Source organism: Staurois parvus, unplaced genomic scaffold (assembly GCF_062004578.1).
Source record: "Staurois parvus isolate SC_StPar_1 unplaced genomic scaffold, SC_StPar_1.0 ptg000734l, whole genome shotgun sequence".
Classification (NCBI taxonomy): domain Eukaryota; kingdom Metazoa; phylum Chordata; class Amphibia; order Anura; family Ranidae; genus Staurois; species Staurois parvus.
The window spans coordinates 29,674-46,878 of NW_028318530.1; the positions used below are offsets into that span (position 1 = coordinate 29,674).

At 40.2% G+C, this 17,205-nt stretch overlaps 1 protein-coding gene across 2 annotated transcripts in view; it reads left to right on the top strand.

The window, feature by feature from the left end:
* Positions 1-17,205, top strand: part of LOC149445239 (phospholipid-transporting ATPase IA) — a 146,985-nt gene that overhangs the window by 28,095 nt on the left and 101,685 nt on the right. For both annotated transcript variants that reach the window (XM_089653996.1, XM_089653995.1), the window contains 4 exons: positions 7,358-7,440; positions 11,990-12,039; positions 12,210-12,279; positions 14,303-14,387. In XM_089653996.1, the coding sequence (XP_089510122.1) occupies positions 7,358-7,440; positions 11,990-12,039; positions 12,210-12,279; positions 14,303-14,387 (288 nt within the window). The remainder of the gene's footprint in view (positions 1-7,357; positions 7,441-11,989; positions 12,040-12,209; positions 12,280-14,302; positions 14,388-17,205) is intronic.

The window sequence follows — 17,205 nt, forward strand, 5'->3', positions numbered from 1 at the left end:
CTGCGTTCCCTATAAAGACCTCTTCTGGTAGCTTACTGGTTATCCCTATTGTACTCATAAATGTCAGTAGGACTTTTCACAGCAATAGTGTTTGCTAACAACGTATAACTGAAAAGGCAATTTTGAAAGGTTTTCCCACCATAAACGTCTATTGTAGTCAATTTGTACTTTAATTGGCAAAGTTTCTGTACCCAACTGACCAAAATTGTTTAGTAGTTTTTGGAACAGATTGCCATATGATATTCAAGGATAACACTCTATTTTGATAATTAGTACCTAACTGATATTGTTTTCGATGAGAAGTTTATTAAGAAATACATGTAAAGCATACCAGGTACAGCAGAACATAGGCAGCTTATCTATAAATGCACACTTATCCCAGTTCATTGTATAGGTGAATTGCAGACCTGATAACCTTGATATATACAACAATGAGACGACCCCCAAACCAGGAATGGTTTTACAGGTGGAGGCAACTGACATTTTTTTCCCTATTCCTCTTTTCTGACTGTTTTTCACTAGTTTTTGAATTTGGCTAGGGTCAGTGTGACTACTGGTAGCATGAGGCAATACCTGGACCCTAGGTTGTACAGGCAGTCCAACTCCTCCAGGATGGCACATCAATATGTGCCATTGTCAGAAGGTTTGCTGTGTTTCCCAGCACAGTCTCAAGAGCATGGAGGAGATTCCAGGAGACAGGCAGTTACTCTAGGAGAGCTGGACAAGGCCATAGAAGGTCCTTAACCCATCAGCAGGACCGATATCTGCTCCTGTGTACAAAGAGGAACAGGATGAGCACAGCCAGAGCCCTACAAAATTACCTCCAGCAGGCTACTGGTGTGAATGTCTCTGACCAAATAATCAGAAACAGACTTCATGAGGGTGGCCTGAGAGCCTAACATCTCTAGTGGGTTCTGTGCTTACTGCCCGGCACCATAGAGCTCGATTGGCATTTGCTATTGAACACCAGAATTGGCAGGTCCGCCACTGGCGCCCTGTGCTTTTCACAGATGAGGGCAGGTTCACCCTGAGCACATGTGATAGATGTGAAAGGGTCTGGAGAAGCCATGGAAAACTTTATGCTGCCTGTAACATCGTTCAGCATGACCGTTTTGATGGTGGTGGGTCATTGATGGTCTGGGGAGGCATATCCATGGAGGGACACACAGACCTCTACAAGCTAGACAATGGCATCCTGACTGCCATTAGGTATCAGGTAGATAGTATGCAGGCAGTTCCTGGAGGATAAAGGAATTGATACCATTGAATGGCCCCCACGCTCGCCTGGCCTAAATCCAATAGAACACCTCAGGGATATCATGTTTCGGCCCATCCGCCGCCCCCTGGTTGCACCTCAGATTGTCCAGGAGATCAGTGATGCCCTGGTCCATATCTGGGAGGAAATGCCCCAGGACACCATGGGGTTTATTTACTAAAGCTGGAGAGTCCAAAATCAGACTCCCTTCTGCATAGAAACCAATCAGCTTCTAACCTCAGCTTGTTCAATGAAGCTTTGGCAATGAAACCTGGAAGCTGATTGGTTTCTATGCAGAAGGGAGTCTGATTTTGGACTCTCCAGCTTTAGTAAATAAACCCCCATCTGTCACCTCATTAGGAGCATGCCCTGACATTGTCAGGCATGCATACAAGCATGTGGGAGCCATACAAACTACTGAGTACCATTTTGAGTTGCTGCAATGAAATTTCAGCAAAATGGACTAGCCTGCTGCATCATTTTTTCGCTTTGATTTTCGGGGGGTGGGCCTTGGAATTCAGTCCTTTGTAGGTTGATAACTTTCATTTTCATCAAACGATCGGGCATCCTTACATTCCTAACACAGAATAGATATTTTTTTTTTTCTTTTTATTCCTTTTATTTTGGTTTGGTAGAGTTGAGGAAGCGTATATGGAAAATGTTTCCAGCTGTATTTTTAATGTGTGTGTTATTAAAATGTAACTATCGGAAAGAAATGCACTCCGAAAGAACAGTCTGTCATTGCATTAAAGTGTATCTATACCCAAAAACCTTTGTTTTGGATAAAGTGGGGAGTGGTAATATCCCATGCTAAGTTTTAGTGCTCTCCAGGGCTTATTTAAAGTGATTTCCCCTCACGTTCAGCTCCGGGGAGAAACTTTTACCAGACAGGATTTAGTGGACAAAATAGTAATGATCATCATTTGTGTGAGTGGCAGCAATAAAAATCCCAACATTGGTGTCAATGGTCACAATAATAACTACTGGCATTGGTGTCAGTGGATGCAACAATAAGACCCTTTTCACACTGGTGTGCATTTGCTGTGTTTTTCCAGGATGCAGTTTTTCAAAAGGGCACCAAAAATGCACCTTCCATTGCAAGTCAATCGATACACATCAAAAGCTTATCAGTGTGAAAGGGCCCTAACCCCCAACACTTGTGTCAGTGGACACAATAACCCCCTGTACTGGTGTCGGTGGATGCTGTAATATTCCCTAGCATTGATGTGAGTGGACCCAATCATTTTGTTGATAACTAATATAGTTTACAGTGTGATTACGTCCGCTCTCAACCAAACTTTTAGTACTCAAATTGCCAATATCATTACTCATCCCAAATGCTAAGATGGTACTATCTTCCAAAGGATAGGATGGTTTACTTCCTCTTTAACATTGCGCATAGGGAAGAGATCACTGCACTGGATCATACCAGTGTTCTTTTAGTGCCAGATGCTGGAACATAGAGCTGCTCCGCTGCTGTACTAAGTATGCAGGAAGGCAGGATGCTTGGCTGCTCTTTTTCACTTTCATTCCCCCATTACATGTAATTTTTATTTGTGTGTGTGTTCGCGTGTGTGTGTAGCTGGAACTTTTTTGTATATTTATTTTTTCATTTTTTTTATATTTCTTTAGTTTTAATTACATCAACATTTTAATTTTGGCATATACCATTTAAATTTTACATTTTCTCTTTATGCTGGCTTATGTGTGTATTTTTCCCCTTAGTACAGTGGATATAAAAGGATTAAACACTCCTGTTAAAATGTCAGGTTTCCGTGATGTAAATATATGAGACAAGGATAAATCGTTTCAGAACTTTTTCCACCTTTAATGTGACCTATAAACTGTACAACTCAATTGAAAACGAACTGGAATCTTTTAGGGGGGGGGGAGGAGGTAAACATAAAAAAGTAAAATAATGTGGTTGCATAAGTGTGCACACCCTCTTATAGCTGGGATGTAACTGTGTTCAGAATTAAGCAATAAGATTCAAAATCATGTTAAATAGGAGTCTGTACACACCTGCCATTGTTTAAAGTGCCTCTGATTAACCCCCAAATAAAGTTCAGCTGTTCTAGTAGGTCTTTCCTAACATTTTCTTAGTCGCATCCTACAGCAAAAGCTATGGTCCGCAGAGCGCTTCCAAAGCATCAGAGGGATCTCATTGTTAAAAGGTATCAGTCAGGAGAAGGGTACAAAAGAATTTCCAAGGCATTAGATATACCATGGAGCACATTGAAGACAGTCATCAAGTAGAGAAAATATGGAGCAGCAGTGACATTACCAAGAACTGGATGTCCCTCCAAAATTGATAAAAAGACGAGAAGAAAACTGGTCTGGGAGGCTGCCAAGAGGCCTACAGCAACATTAAAGGAGCTGCAGGAATATCCGGCAAGTACTGGCTGTGTGGTACATGTGACAACAATCTCCCGTATTCTTCATATGTCTGGGCAATGGGGTAGAGTGGCAAGATGGAAGCCTTTTCTTATGAAGAAAAACATCCAAGCCCGGCTAAATTTTGCAAAAACACATCTGAAGTCTCTCGAAAGCTTGTGGGAAAATGTGTTATGGTCTGATGAGATCAAGGTTGAATTTTTGGCCATAATTCCAAAAGATATGTTTGGCGCAAAAACAACAGTGCACATCACCAAAAGAACACCGTACCAACAGTGAAGCATGGTGGTGGCTGCATAATGCTTTGGGGCTGTTTTTCTTCAGCTGGAACTGGGGCCCTAGTCAAGGTAGAGAGAATTATGAACAGTTCCAAATACCAGTCAATATTGGCATAAAACCTTCACGTTCCTGCCAGAAAGTTGAACATGATCTTTCATGACAACAACCCAACGCATAAATCCAAATTAACAAAGGAATAACTTCACCGGAAGAAGATTAAAGTTTTGAAAATGGCCCAGCCAGAGCCCAGACCTGAATCCGATCAAAAATCTCTCGGGTGATCTGAAGAGAGCTGTGCACAGGAGATGCCCTCGCAATCTGACAGATTTGGAGTGTTCATTTTTTTACATTACAGAAACCTGACATTTTAGCAGGGGTGTGTAGACTTTTTATATCCACTGTATGAAGTAAAACACTGGCATTGCTTACCATCCCATTTTCTTTCCATCTTAATGCAAGTCAATGTGAATTCAACAGTAGCTTGAAGCATCCCAACAGTCAGAAACTGCTCAGAAGTGAACCATAAGCACTTCAGACACTAGCCAGTAATGTACAGCAGCATTGTATATTTCTGTGTATTTTACAGTACAAAAGAATATTACATTTGATTTCAGTCTAAGACCTGTGTACTCGAGCACTAAGCAATTGAATACAGGCATATTTATCCTGTCTGCAGCGAGTTACTGTCACTTATTTTCTTTTGCCTTTTTATACAAGTTAGTTTAACTCCTGTTTAAATAACCATGTTGGCAACTAAAGTGCAGATTTAAATCTATACAACTTTTGCCAATAGCATATGAGAATTGACCACTGGGACTCCATCAAAATTGTTAATTGAAACAAAATTTGGTAATTTATTATGCATAAATCATTCTGAGTATCAAGAAGCTCCCTATGGTGCTTTAAAGATTTGTTTCCCTGTCATGAAGGGAACACTTTTTAGATTCCTTTAATTTAAAGTATATGTCAGGCCAAAACATTTTTTGTGTAGAGAGTAAGAAAGGGCTAGAACCCCTCTTGGGTTTTTGCTGATATGCGGGGATCCATTAGAGAGATTTTGCCCTCACTACCTGCCATGCTGACAACTGTTTAATTGGATAGAAAGCAAGGGAAAATCTTCCACAGGAATACAAAATCTGACAGTGGTTCTACCCTTCCCCTGCTCTACTAAGAAAAACTTTTTCTTTGTTTGGTACTATTGGAGCATTCTCATTTTCTGCCTGGTAAAAAAAAATGTCAGCAGAGTAGGAAGTGAAGGGACATCTCTGTATTAGAGCCCAGATAGCAGTAAAGAGCTGACTAGTTGTAATCCTTCAAGCAGGGAAGTATGAGAAGATGTGAGACACCGCACACCACTAGCTCAACTGGTGTAAAGAAATGTGAATGGCCTCAGCCTTGCACTCCTTCTGACCCCCGTCTCTGGTGCATTTTGCCCCATCCATCAGGGTTTAATCATAGAGATGGAGTGAAGCAAGGCAATTCTATTTATACATAGAGTATTGTGAGTTATAATCCTTCCCACTTAATCCAGAAGTAAGAAAAAAATATTCTGGCTGGTCATACATTAATTTCTAAGGCCTCATATACACTGGGTGTTTAGCCCCCTGCCTGAGACTCAAGCATTTTCAAGTTGGCCAAAGTTACAGGTGCACTATTTAGCGCCATTGCTAGCAGCCTTGTTTAAAGTCTGAGAGACTGAAAAATGTGGCAGCTAGACGGGGTCGTACCAAGTGGCACTAATGAGTAGGGCAATATGCACCCAGGAAAGAATGCCCAGAGCACGGACTATTGGAGCATTCATCCCTGGGCACATATGACCTTAAACCAGGGGTGGGCAAACTTTTTGACTTGAGGGCCGCAATGGGTTCATATATTGGACCCGGGGGCCGGACCAAGAGTAGATGAATGATGTGTATGTGTCATCCATAGTAAGTATAGTAATATTCCCCTATAGTAAGCATAGTAATTAATCCCCCATATAGTAATTCATCCCCCATATAGTAATTCATCCCCCATAGTAATTCATCCCCCATAGTAATTCATCCCCCATAGTAATTCATCCCCCATATAGTAATTCATCCCCCATATAGTAATTCATCCCCCATATAGTAATTCATCCCCCATATAGTAATTCACCCCCCATATAGTAATTCACCCCCCATATAGTAATTCACCCCCCCTATAGTAATTCATCCCCCCTATAGTAATTCATCCCCCCTATAGTAATTCATCCCCCCTATAGTAATTCATTCCCCGTATTAATTCATCCCCCATATTAAGTCCCCAAGTCCCCCCTGTGTCAATTCACTTACCTTTGCTCCGCGCGTTCCTCTCGCCGTGTTCCCGCACCGTTCCGGTGTAGCATGAAAATCTGTCTCCTATGAGGATCCGTCCCCCTCGACGTATCTGTGCATATGCCAGTTTCAGGCATTAGCAGCCGATCGGCGATCTCCGGCACATGCGCAGATACGTCGAGGGGGACAGATCCTCATAGGAGACAGATTTTCATGCTACACCGGTCTTCAGGGCGGACTGTGAGAGGAGCCTAGCGGGAGCCTAGCTCCGCGGGCCGGATTAAAAGGTCCGCCGGGCCGTAGTTTGCCCATTGCTGCCTTAAACTGTAGTATCACTTGGTACAGAATCCAGCCCCATCCATCCACCATATTTTTCAGCCTCTCCTAGATTTTAACAGGTTGCTGGAAGTGGTGCTAATCCCAGGCAGAGTGGCTAAATAGCTAGTGAGCATGAGATCTAAAGCAAAAAATGATAATGTTCTGCACTAAGAACATAAGTCACTTTCTCCAGAATTTTTTTAAGGGATCTGCTTTCCTGCCAATGGTAGAATGTGTGATACTTTCAATTCAATGTAAAATCCTCCTTTAAGGAGACTTGGTAAAGTGAAAACCATGGAGGCTTGCCATTGCTGAACTCTCTTTTAAGAATGCTAATTCCCTGACTGTGATGCTGAAAATCTGACTGTGATGCTTTTTTAGTTGCTGACCTAGAACAAATACATATCAGGTATTTTGACATTCCTCTCACAGTCATTACCAATGTGAATAGGTCTGTGATTCAAAATACCCAAGTCAGAAACTGCCAGGCAACTGGCTATTTCTTGAGGAGTCCAACAATGGCAGCCCTCATCATCAGTTCTGTATATGACAAATATCCTTTTTTTTTTTTCTACATTTGATATACTAAGGAAATTGATTAGTTCTTTGCTATCCTCATAATTCTGAAGCCTCAGCCTATATGACCTTTCCATTAATCCATATCTGATTTGAAAACTGTGAGCTGTTTGAACAACCAAAATAAAATCTATTGGTTGGGGTTGAGAGTTTTCAGCCACTGATTTATTGTGCTTTGATCCATTGTAGGTGAAGCACCTTGTCTTTCATCTAACACCTGTTCTAATTTCCTGTTTTATAGATGAAGGAGCCCTTGTGCGAGCTGCAAAACAACTGCGTTTTGTATTTACTGGTCGTACTCCGGATTCTGTCATCATAGAGTCAGTAAGTATGTTGTTTTTTTTGATGGTTTGTTTTTTTAACTGAGAGAATATACTTTTCTTGACATTAAATAGCAGAATGTAGAATTTATATCCATCAAACGCACTAAATATAACCATTTGACACACTTTCCTGTTTTCTGTGCAATGAGAGTAAAGTTAAAGCGGTAATAAACTCCTCTTTGTGACTTTTATCTACAGGTAAGCGTATAATAAAACTTATTTGTAGGTAAAATTAATATATCCTAAACATACACCATTTAGGAGATATTTGCTGGTTTTTCAGCCAGTGACGTCACCGATGCGCGTGCTCTGAAGGAATGGCATACTTGTGCAATTCTTTCAGAGTTCTGTGCCACGGCGGTGAATCCCATGTGCAGGAGTGATGTCATCGTGGCTCGGCCATTCAAATAGGGCTCGGAAGGAAGACCTTGTAAAGATAGAAGCCCTGTCAGCTGTGACAACATGCCGTTGGATGTCTAGGTTTTAAGGTAAGTCTTTCATAATGTGCTAGTATGCAGTGTATACTAGCTTATTATGATATTACCTTGCAGGAAGACTGGACTTTTTTTGTTTTACTTTAGGCGCTTTACTATCGCTTTAGGAACCTTAAGCTCTCTGCTCACCTGATGCACTGCATCAGTGTTTTTCAATTTTGTTAATGTACTCCTTTTTTTGGAGCATCCATTACAAAGTACTGCCAAGTAGGTACCACTTGATGTTAGTTTGAATAGAAAGAGGGTAGATGTTTTTGCATCGTAGTAGCGTTTTCTTGCGCAGACCTGTTCTGTTCCATGATGGAAAATTGGCCCCGCATAGGTCCTAACTGTTTACATACAATGGAAAACCCATAACCGATAACAGGCTGGTTTGCCAAATGTATAAATCTCACTCATTTATGTTAATACCCATCCAGCTTCAGGAGACATTCATCTGTTCTGTAGAAATTGTAGATAGTCTCACCATGTCCTATCTCCTGTTGATTTCTGATTGAGAGGATCTGTTTTTAGCATAATCACCTGATCATTATCAACCTCAGTATTGTAATGAGGAAAGCTTCGGTCTCTGCTTGCCTCTAGACATGTATGAGCCTTATGCAGGCCATACATGGGTCGAATTGTGTGAGAGTCTTTTTTCAAATTTCGCACCTTAAGTGGGCTGCAGCATCCATCAAATTTCAGTGATCAGGCATGTTAGCATTTTTTTAATAAATCAATTAATTTCTAATCATTGATGGGACAATCATGCGAGAAATATAATCGAAAAAGAACTGAGCATGAGCTGTGACATGGAAAGAAAAGATTCCCAGCCATGAAAATTCTTTTCTGTAGCAACATGAGCTGAAATTGAAGACTTAATTGGTCGAATTTCAAAATCAATGCTGGCACCATCGGATTACAAAAAGCACAGAATTTCAGATTTTCCTAAGAAAATTCATTCAGAATTCGACCCATGTATGGCCTTAGGGAGTATCTAAAAAAAAAATTCCTTTTGTAGAGTATACCAGGAACAAAGTTATTTTCTCTCGACCTCTGGGAAAAGCAGAAAATTAGGTTTCTAGAGAGTTCTGTACCCATACAGAGTACATAATACCTCCAGGCTGGCATTTTGCAAGAAAGTGACAGTTTGAATTTTTTTACATTGTTAGCAAGCCACCAGATTGAAAGGAAGGTCATTTCTAATATATTAAATTACAAAATGGCTTACCTTTATTTAGCCTGCATGGCTGAAACTTGAAGGGAAACCGCTTTTGCATTATGGAGAATAGACAGACAGTACTGTGGCATGATGGAGACTGAGAAGATTACTGGAGTGCTTTTTGGCATAGGCTGTGACTCTTGGGCCAGATCACCTTCTGATCTAAGACAAGTATAAAGTGATATCATTTTCTTTTAAATTTCTATTCTATTGTGGTTTACAAGTAAAGAAAGGGGGGGGGGGGTATCAGCTGGCCCAAGCAAGGTCCCTTAGGGCATAACATAATTCAAGGAAACAAACCCTTCTCCCCCACCACTACCACCACTCTGTGCCAACCTCTTGCCAACTTTGCATGACAGCATTACCATACAAATAGGTGAGCAATCGGTATCACTGATGAATCCCATCCAATTACCTAATAGGTGTTGACCTTTCAGAATAACTTGAGTGCATGATATCAAATATAATTAACAGATGCTGGGCAACAATAGATCAACATTGTAAACCCTTCCCCACTGAACAAGCAAGGGGGATTTGGAGGAGAAAAACAAGCAGCTACACAATAGACGACAAGGAGATAGGGGCTATCCATTTGTGACTTCTGTGGATGTCCAGCTACTCCAAACCTTGTCAAATTTTCATGGGCAGCCTCTATTTAGATATGTGGCTTTATAAAAGGGTAGCGCCATGCTCACAAGAGCGTTCCAGTATTGTAATGAAGAGGGTGTTGATTACTTCTAATTTAACAAAATCGCCTTACGGATGTAGAATAGAGGTATACTCAGTAATGTTCTATATGTGACTGTGTTGACTAGGACCTCCATGAAACCCAGCAGACATACAAGAATGGACCTGGGAACTACAAGAGTTGTAGTGTCTAATGAATTTAGTGACCTCTGCCAAGTAGTGTTGCATTAACGGACCATGCCAAAAAATGTCTAAAATCTGCTGGAGCAAAGGTGCAACGCAGCACTCTGCAGATTCGAACTGATAAATACCTGCCATAAGGTAATATCATTTGTATGGAATGTGGTTCAGGAAGTTAATTAGATTTAAGTTATTTGAAAATATAGTTTTAACAACCCCAGGCAGGGATAATAATAAAATGGCAGATTGTCTGAAGGCATTTTGTGCTATTGTGGTGATATTGTGTTCTGTTTAGATGCTTTGTGCATTTTTTCTTTAAACCAAGACTTCCATATTAGGTTTGTTGTATGTACAATTTCTTTGCATTCTTATGACAAAAAAATTTAATTTTGAGTAGTTCTAATTTGTTTTTTAATTCAATGTTTCTCTGCTCCTTTCTCCTTGACTCTATTTTTGCAGAATAAAACAAATGTTTCCATTATTTATAGTACCAGCATTTTTCTGTGGCTTGTCAGCTGTGAGTCCCCCAGGGCTGTGTCATATGAGAGTCAGAATTAAAAGTAACACTTCATGATACTGTGCAGTATCACCAGAGATTCAGTGTGAACCTGCACATTTTAAAGTAGATACGATCAGACAAGGAGCCAACTTGAGTTTCTGCTTCAATTATACCTTTGGTCATGTAAGCTTCTAGCTGGCTTTTTTCTCTTGATGTCTCTTATTCCTGACTACTTATGTTACCTAGTGTGCAGCTAAATTATTGGCCCCTATTGAATGTCTCAAAGTAATGAAATATACCTGAGGTTATGACCGTTTGTCATAACCTCTCTCAAACATGATTTAGGAGACTCTTTTCTATTTAGAATGAATAAAAACCACAGTAGGTGCAATTTAAAGTTCCAAATGCAGGTCACCCTAAATCGGTAGGGCTTTGACACTTGCCCATTCCCTCCCTCCCACATTTTATTAGACAGTCACTATGACGGGCTGCCTTCTTGGCCAGTAGGAATTTGTGTGAAGTAGAAGGGGGACAGGCAAGCTCTGTAACTGCAAGTGTAGGAGCTTTGCCTGTTCAGATTGGCTTGCTTTCAGCTGTAGAAGAAGTCAATGAAAGCTGATACACTTATACGCAGGCTCTTCTCGGCAAAAGTTGGTCGATCTCAATGTAGATATAGCTGTTTTTAACAATTACAGGCAGCAAGCAACTCCTCTAGCACAGACTTGTTTTCTGTCTCTATATGCTTCAAGACTGTTCAACACACACTGAAAAAAGGCTGTTGAGAACCCTGACTTTTAGGAAAGAGACTGGCACACAAGAAAACCTCTATAATTGGTCCCTTACTACAAATCAGAGACCAGGAAGTGCATTGTTGGTAATTTGGTTACTGAAGGGAGGCATTAATTAATCATTTTTTTGAACCATGAATACCCTGAGTTTGGGTTGAACTTGTGTCAGTGGGCACCAATAGTTTTCCCCTTTTGAAGCTCCATAAGCTCTGACATGACTCTGTATTACTAGCACACATAGTGAGTGATGAAATTGAGGCTTCCCAACTGTTAGCTAGGTGTCTCATCACACAGTGGAAGCAAAAGAATGTTACATCACACAAAGTATGTAGTCACTTTCACACCTGCAAATTATGTATGTAGTGTTTCCATTTTTTTGTCCAACCCCTCTACATGTACTTCTTTTTAATGGCTTGGGAATGGGTTAGAACCGGTTTCAGATTGTATTGCTGTCAGTGTTCTCATTGGGTAAACTCTTCTTGTCCAAAATACACTGGTCTTCTGGACAGGAAATGAGTGGAAATCTCTTCCATATAATAAATAATAAAACCTTCTATCTGTGCACAAGAAAAAAAAATAGCTAGAGATATTTTAAGGTAAACTCAGCACAGTTGCATCTCTCCAGAATAGGATTAGCCATTTACTGATTGATTCTCTTATTGCCTGGAGATGTCCTTTAATTGATTTAAAATCTCTTTCAGCCCGGCCAGGAGGAAAGGTTTGAGCTGCTTAATGTGCTGGAGTTTACAAGGTAAATATATAATTATAGTCTCATTTTAAGACCGCAGAATATATTGTCCTTTAATACCAGCTTCATGTAGATCCAAAGTCGATGTGTCTTTCATCTATTTTATTAAAGGAGATGTATCCTAATCCTTCCAGCACACTTTGTTGTATAATGCTAAATTCTTTTTGTTTCAGTAATCGAAAACGTATGTCCGTGATCGTTCGTAATTCATCAGGGAAACTGAGATTGTACTGCAAAGGGGCTGTAAGTAGTAGACGCTGCAATGCAACTCAGTCTTCCATATGCCGCACATTGTCTGCTCATCCTTGCATGTAATGCCTGTGCATGCTTAGGTTACTTTCTGAAACTAGAACAGCTTTAATGTATGCTGCTTAAATTACCCTGACAGTTTAGTGAGTCTTTGGCTTGGCATCTATTAACTGATCATTATTAGTATTATTTAACAAATACATTTAAAGTATTTACATATTTAGTTTACCCTTTTCCACTGCTCCCCCTGAACAGTCCCATTTTCTGTAAATGCAGCCTGCTGCTATGTAGGTTAAACCATTTTGCCGTATATACACTAGATGTGCTGACTTTCCATTCTGTTGATGGGGTGACTGCACTCCTCTCTTCATTGCAGGCTCAGTTTGATAAAGGTTCCAAAAGTCAGTGATAACTACAATGGACATCTTTGTTTTAGATGGAATTTGGCACAAAATTAATTTTGCAGCATGGAGCAGATATGTAACTGTATACATACATTTTTTTATTTCAGGTACTTATATAGCGCCATCCATTTACACAGCGCTTTACACATATATATTGTACATTGACATCAGTCCCTAACCCTCAAGGGGCGTACAATCTAAGGTCCCTAACTCACATTCATACATACACATACTAGGGCCAATTTTGACAGGAGCCAATTAACCTACCAGCATGTCTTTGGAGTGTGGGAGGAAACCGGAGCACCCGAAGGAAACCAACGCAGGCACAGGGAGAACATGCAAACTCCAGGCAGGTGGTGCCGTGGCTGGTATTCGAACCAACGATCCTAGTACTGCCAGGCGGAAGTGCTACCCATTTAGCCACTGTGCTACCCATTGCATTAACTGGTGATATGAAAACACTGCTTTTATGATTGGTTGCTTACCATGGCCATGCCTGTTTTTAAAAGCCTAGCAGTGGTGAAGCATGTGGGACCTCACCTCCGTCACAGTCTGTATGATTGAATACAGCACCCCAACCATATGGTACGGTCAATGGCTGCAGTGACAAGCATTCCAAACCCTTAGTTTAGAACGGTATTAAACCCCAAACCATAAATTGAATTTATTGCAGCTTACCAATCCTTGTGGCATCTGCACTAATTTTCTTTGTTTAGGCTTTGTTTTCCTTTCTTTTGACCTGGTGATCTGGCCAGGTAAGCTGGCCATACATGGATCAAAATTTAGCCAGTTCAGCAGGGACCTGCCAAATTTTGATCACCGTATGGGCACTCTGGTTCTATAGAAGTCAATCTACCAATCGACTTCTGTACAACCACCATGTTGGGTTTTCCCCACTGAAAACGTGACACAGGCTGTAGCCGGCAGTACTGATCAGTGTATTCCGACACCCAGGAAGTGTCCCTGTTGTTAGAACACAATATCTCAGTGGGAGGATTCCCCTATCGAACTCAAACCTGCTGGTTGAACGGAAAAAAAACTGACTCATGTATGCATACCTTACACATCTCCTGTTTTAGCATGCCCCCCACTCTGGATTAAGGAGCACTGGGGGCAGGGGAGTGTGACATGTACTAGCCGAGTTAGATGCACTAACAAATTGAAGGCAAACATCCGTCCACACTTCAGTTACACAGTTACAGCAACAGTTTTTTTTCCTTTTGTGGGGAAAGGTTTGCATGAATAAATAAAAAGCTGATCATTGTAAGCTCCCTTGTCAGTAGTAAATGGTTTGTCTCAACACTCTAACAGCTACATTTGCAGGAGAGCCTGTTCTGTTGAAAAACAGGCTTACTGGCTGGACCACCAGATGAAAATAAAGGAAATAAACCCTAAAAAAATAAAACTAATGCAGTCCTCACATCTAAGACTTGGTAAGCTGCAATATAATGATTTCTTTTGGGTTTATTACAGTTTTAAAAGTTTGGCCATTCACTAGAAAATCAGCTGTATTTATTAGACCTACATCCTGCTCACTGGCTTTACCTCACATTTCCTTTGTTATATATGTCATATGCTATATATATCACATACATTCTTTCCCTTGAACATAGGATACCGTAATATATGACCGTTTGGCAGAAACCTCAAAGTACAAAGAGATCACTTTAAAACATCTGGAACAATTTGCTACTGAAGGTATGATTAGCACTCTTGCAAGATAAGTAAAGAGAAGTGTATTATAGACCATAAGGAGTTAGATGGATAATTATTCACTAGAAACTTCAATCTGTTCTATCAGAAATGTTATATATGACTTCATAAAGCTTGTCTACATTTACTTCAAGCTGGCCATACACTAGCAGATTTTCGAACAAAATAAAATTCTCATCGGTGCATTTGATGGTATGACAAATGTTCAAAAATACTTCAAAACCTTTTGATTTTAATATTTGATATTGGAGTGAATGGAAATCCCCAACAAAAATCATTTTTACTTTCGTACAAGTGTTAATTTTTAAATCAAATTTCGATTTAGTTTTAGTCAGTCTTTTGTCTAAAATGTTGTTTTAGTTTTGTTGTATTTTAGTCATCTGAATCGTTTTAGTTGTATTTTCATTGACTAAAATCTAATGGGTTTAGTTAAATTGTAATGTATTATTTAAAGTGTTACTAAACCCAGGACCCTGCATTCACAATATCTGGTCTCCTATAGTACACAGAACATGGAAATGCAATTATTTAGTAAACATAAACTGCTAAATAACTTTTCTCATAAGCAGTATATAGCAGTCTTGTGACTTCTATCAGTGTTCGGCTGAGCACTGGTTAATCTTGTAGGAGGAGCTCTCATTCTCCTCTGGCTGTTCTATGAGGCTGCATGACCCCTGACCCTCTGTCTGGACAGTGCTGATTGGCCCTGTGCCAAAAAAAACACTCTGGCTATACTCACCAAACCGAGCATGTGCAGTGTCTCTCCTAGGGCTCTGTAGTATCAGCAGATGGCTTGGGGTCTGTAAAAGAAAGTTGGTTGATAAGAATATTACCACGTTTGCATTATGTTATGAAAGAAAGGCTGCCCAAGACTGAGAACTTCTTGTAGAACCATTTTTGGTTACTTAACCACTTCACCTCCACACCCCCTATGGACCTGAGCATTTCTTACATATCTGCTAGGGGCCTGTTTATTCAGCAGTAACTTGAAAGGTATATCCACTTCCATAGTTAAATTTGAGAAAACCTGACTATTTTTGATATGTGTTCTCATTCTCACAGCATGCCTAAATTTTTTTTTTTTTTTAAATTAATATTCCTTACCTTTTTTATATGCTTCTTACGATAACATGTCATGGCTGACTTCAAAGTTTTTTTGAACAATGTCAGATTCAGTCTGTTATCATTAACATACATTGCAAGAAGCCTAGCCTCTAATCCTTGATTAAGACAGTCAGTGTTCAATGTGAGAAGGTGGATGTAGCTCAACCAGCCCCAGGAGTCTGATGTGTAGATGACTTGGCTTCCGCTACCGCTCTGGCCACGCCCTCTGATGTGTTTTGCCCTGCCTACCAGGGGCCTGATTACAGAGCCCCGCTGGGTGGGGCGAAACATGGCAGAGTGGTGACTGAGGCCAAGCCATCTACACATCTGACTCAGCCACTGAGGAATCTCTTCAGGACACCTGCTCCCTTTCCTTTGCCAGCGGGGTGATTTCTGTTATATTTGCAGCATGGCGCCACAAGATATCTCTATAGTGTTCAAATCTAGTTACAATTGATAATGAAGATCTGCCTTCACAGCACAGACAGTGTTCAGTTGGGCAAACACAGCTGTGTAGCCCCTTCATACTACATAGGATTTTTCCTTGTTGGAGGGTCCGAAAAATGGCATCTAACATAACCTGCAGTTTATACATTTTTTGTGTTTTGTTATGCTGTGTTAACGGGACATGTAAAAAATATAAAGCTGATGTTATCCCAGTTTGGCTGCAAAAGTGGAAATGCACTATAAAAATAACAAGGTAATACATACTGTATATTTTTTTAGGACAAACAAAGCTTTCTTTTTATGATATGGTCTTACAAGAAATATTTATTTTTTTGTTATCCTTCCTTGGACAAACTATAATATATCAAAAAAAACTTTTTCATCAGTGTTTTAACCACTTGACCACCAGAAGATTTACCCCCCTTCCTGACCAGGCCATTTTATGCAATACTTTAATTGATAATTGCGCGTTATGCAATGCTACACCCAAATGAAATTTATGTCCTTCTTTTCCCCAGAAATAGAGCTTTCTTTCAGTGGTAATTGATCACCTCTGTGTGTGTTATTTTTTGTGCTATAAACAAAAAAAGACCGACAATTTTGAAAAAACAAAAACAATATTTTTTACTTTTTGCTATAAAACATATCCAATAAAAATATCTTCATAAATTTAGGCCAAAATATATTCTGCTACATGTATTTGCTAAAAAAATCCCAATAAGTGTATATTAATTGGTTTATGTGAAAGTTTTAGTGTCTACAAATGACGGTATAAATACTGGAATTTTTATTTATTTTTCTTTATACTAGTAGTGGCGGTGATCAGGGACTTATAGCAGGACTGCATTCTGACACTGGGTGGGAACTAACTGCCACTTACATCCCCAGTGACACTAATACAGTGATCAGTGCTAATAAAAAGCACTGACACTGTACTAATGACACTGGGCAGGAAAGGGTTAACCTCTGGGGTGATCAAAGGATTAACAGTGTGCTGTGTGTTTTACTATGTGTACTGTTTTACTTGGGAGACATGCTGCATTGTATATTTTTGCTGTGCAGAGAGATACAAAGCAGCATGTCCATGTTGACAGGAGAGAGACCTGTGTTGTTTACACACAGATCTGTTCCCTTTCAGCCCTGCCGACAATCACTGAGTCCCATCTGAGAATCGCCAGCCTGGGCCCGGAGATTGACATATCCAGCAGCCAATAGTGGCTCGGGTAGGCCCTGCCCTGAAATGCAAAATTGT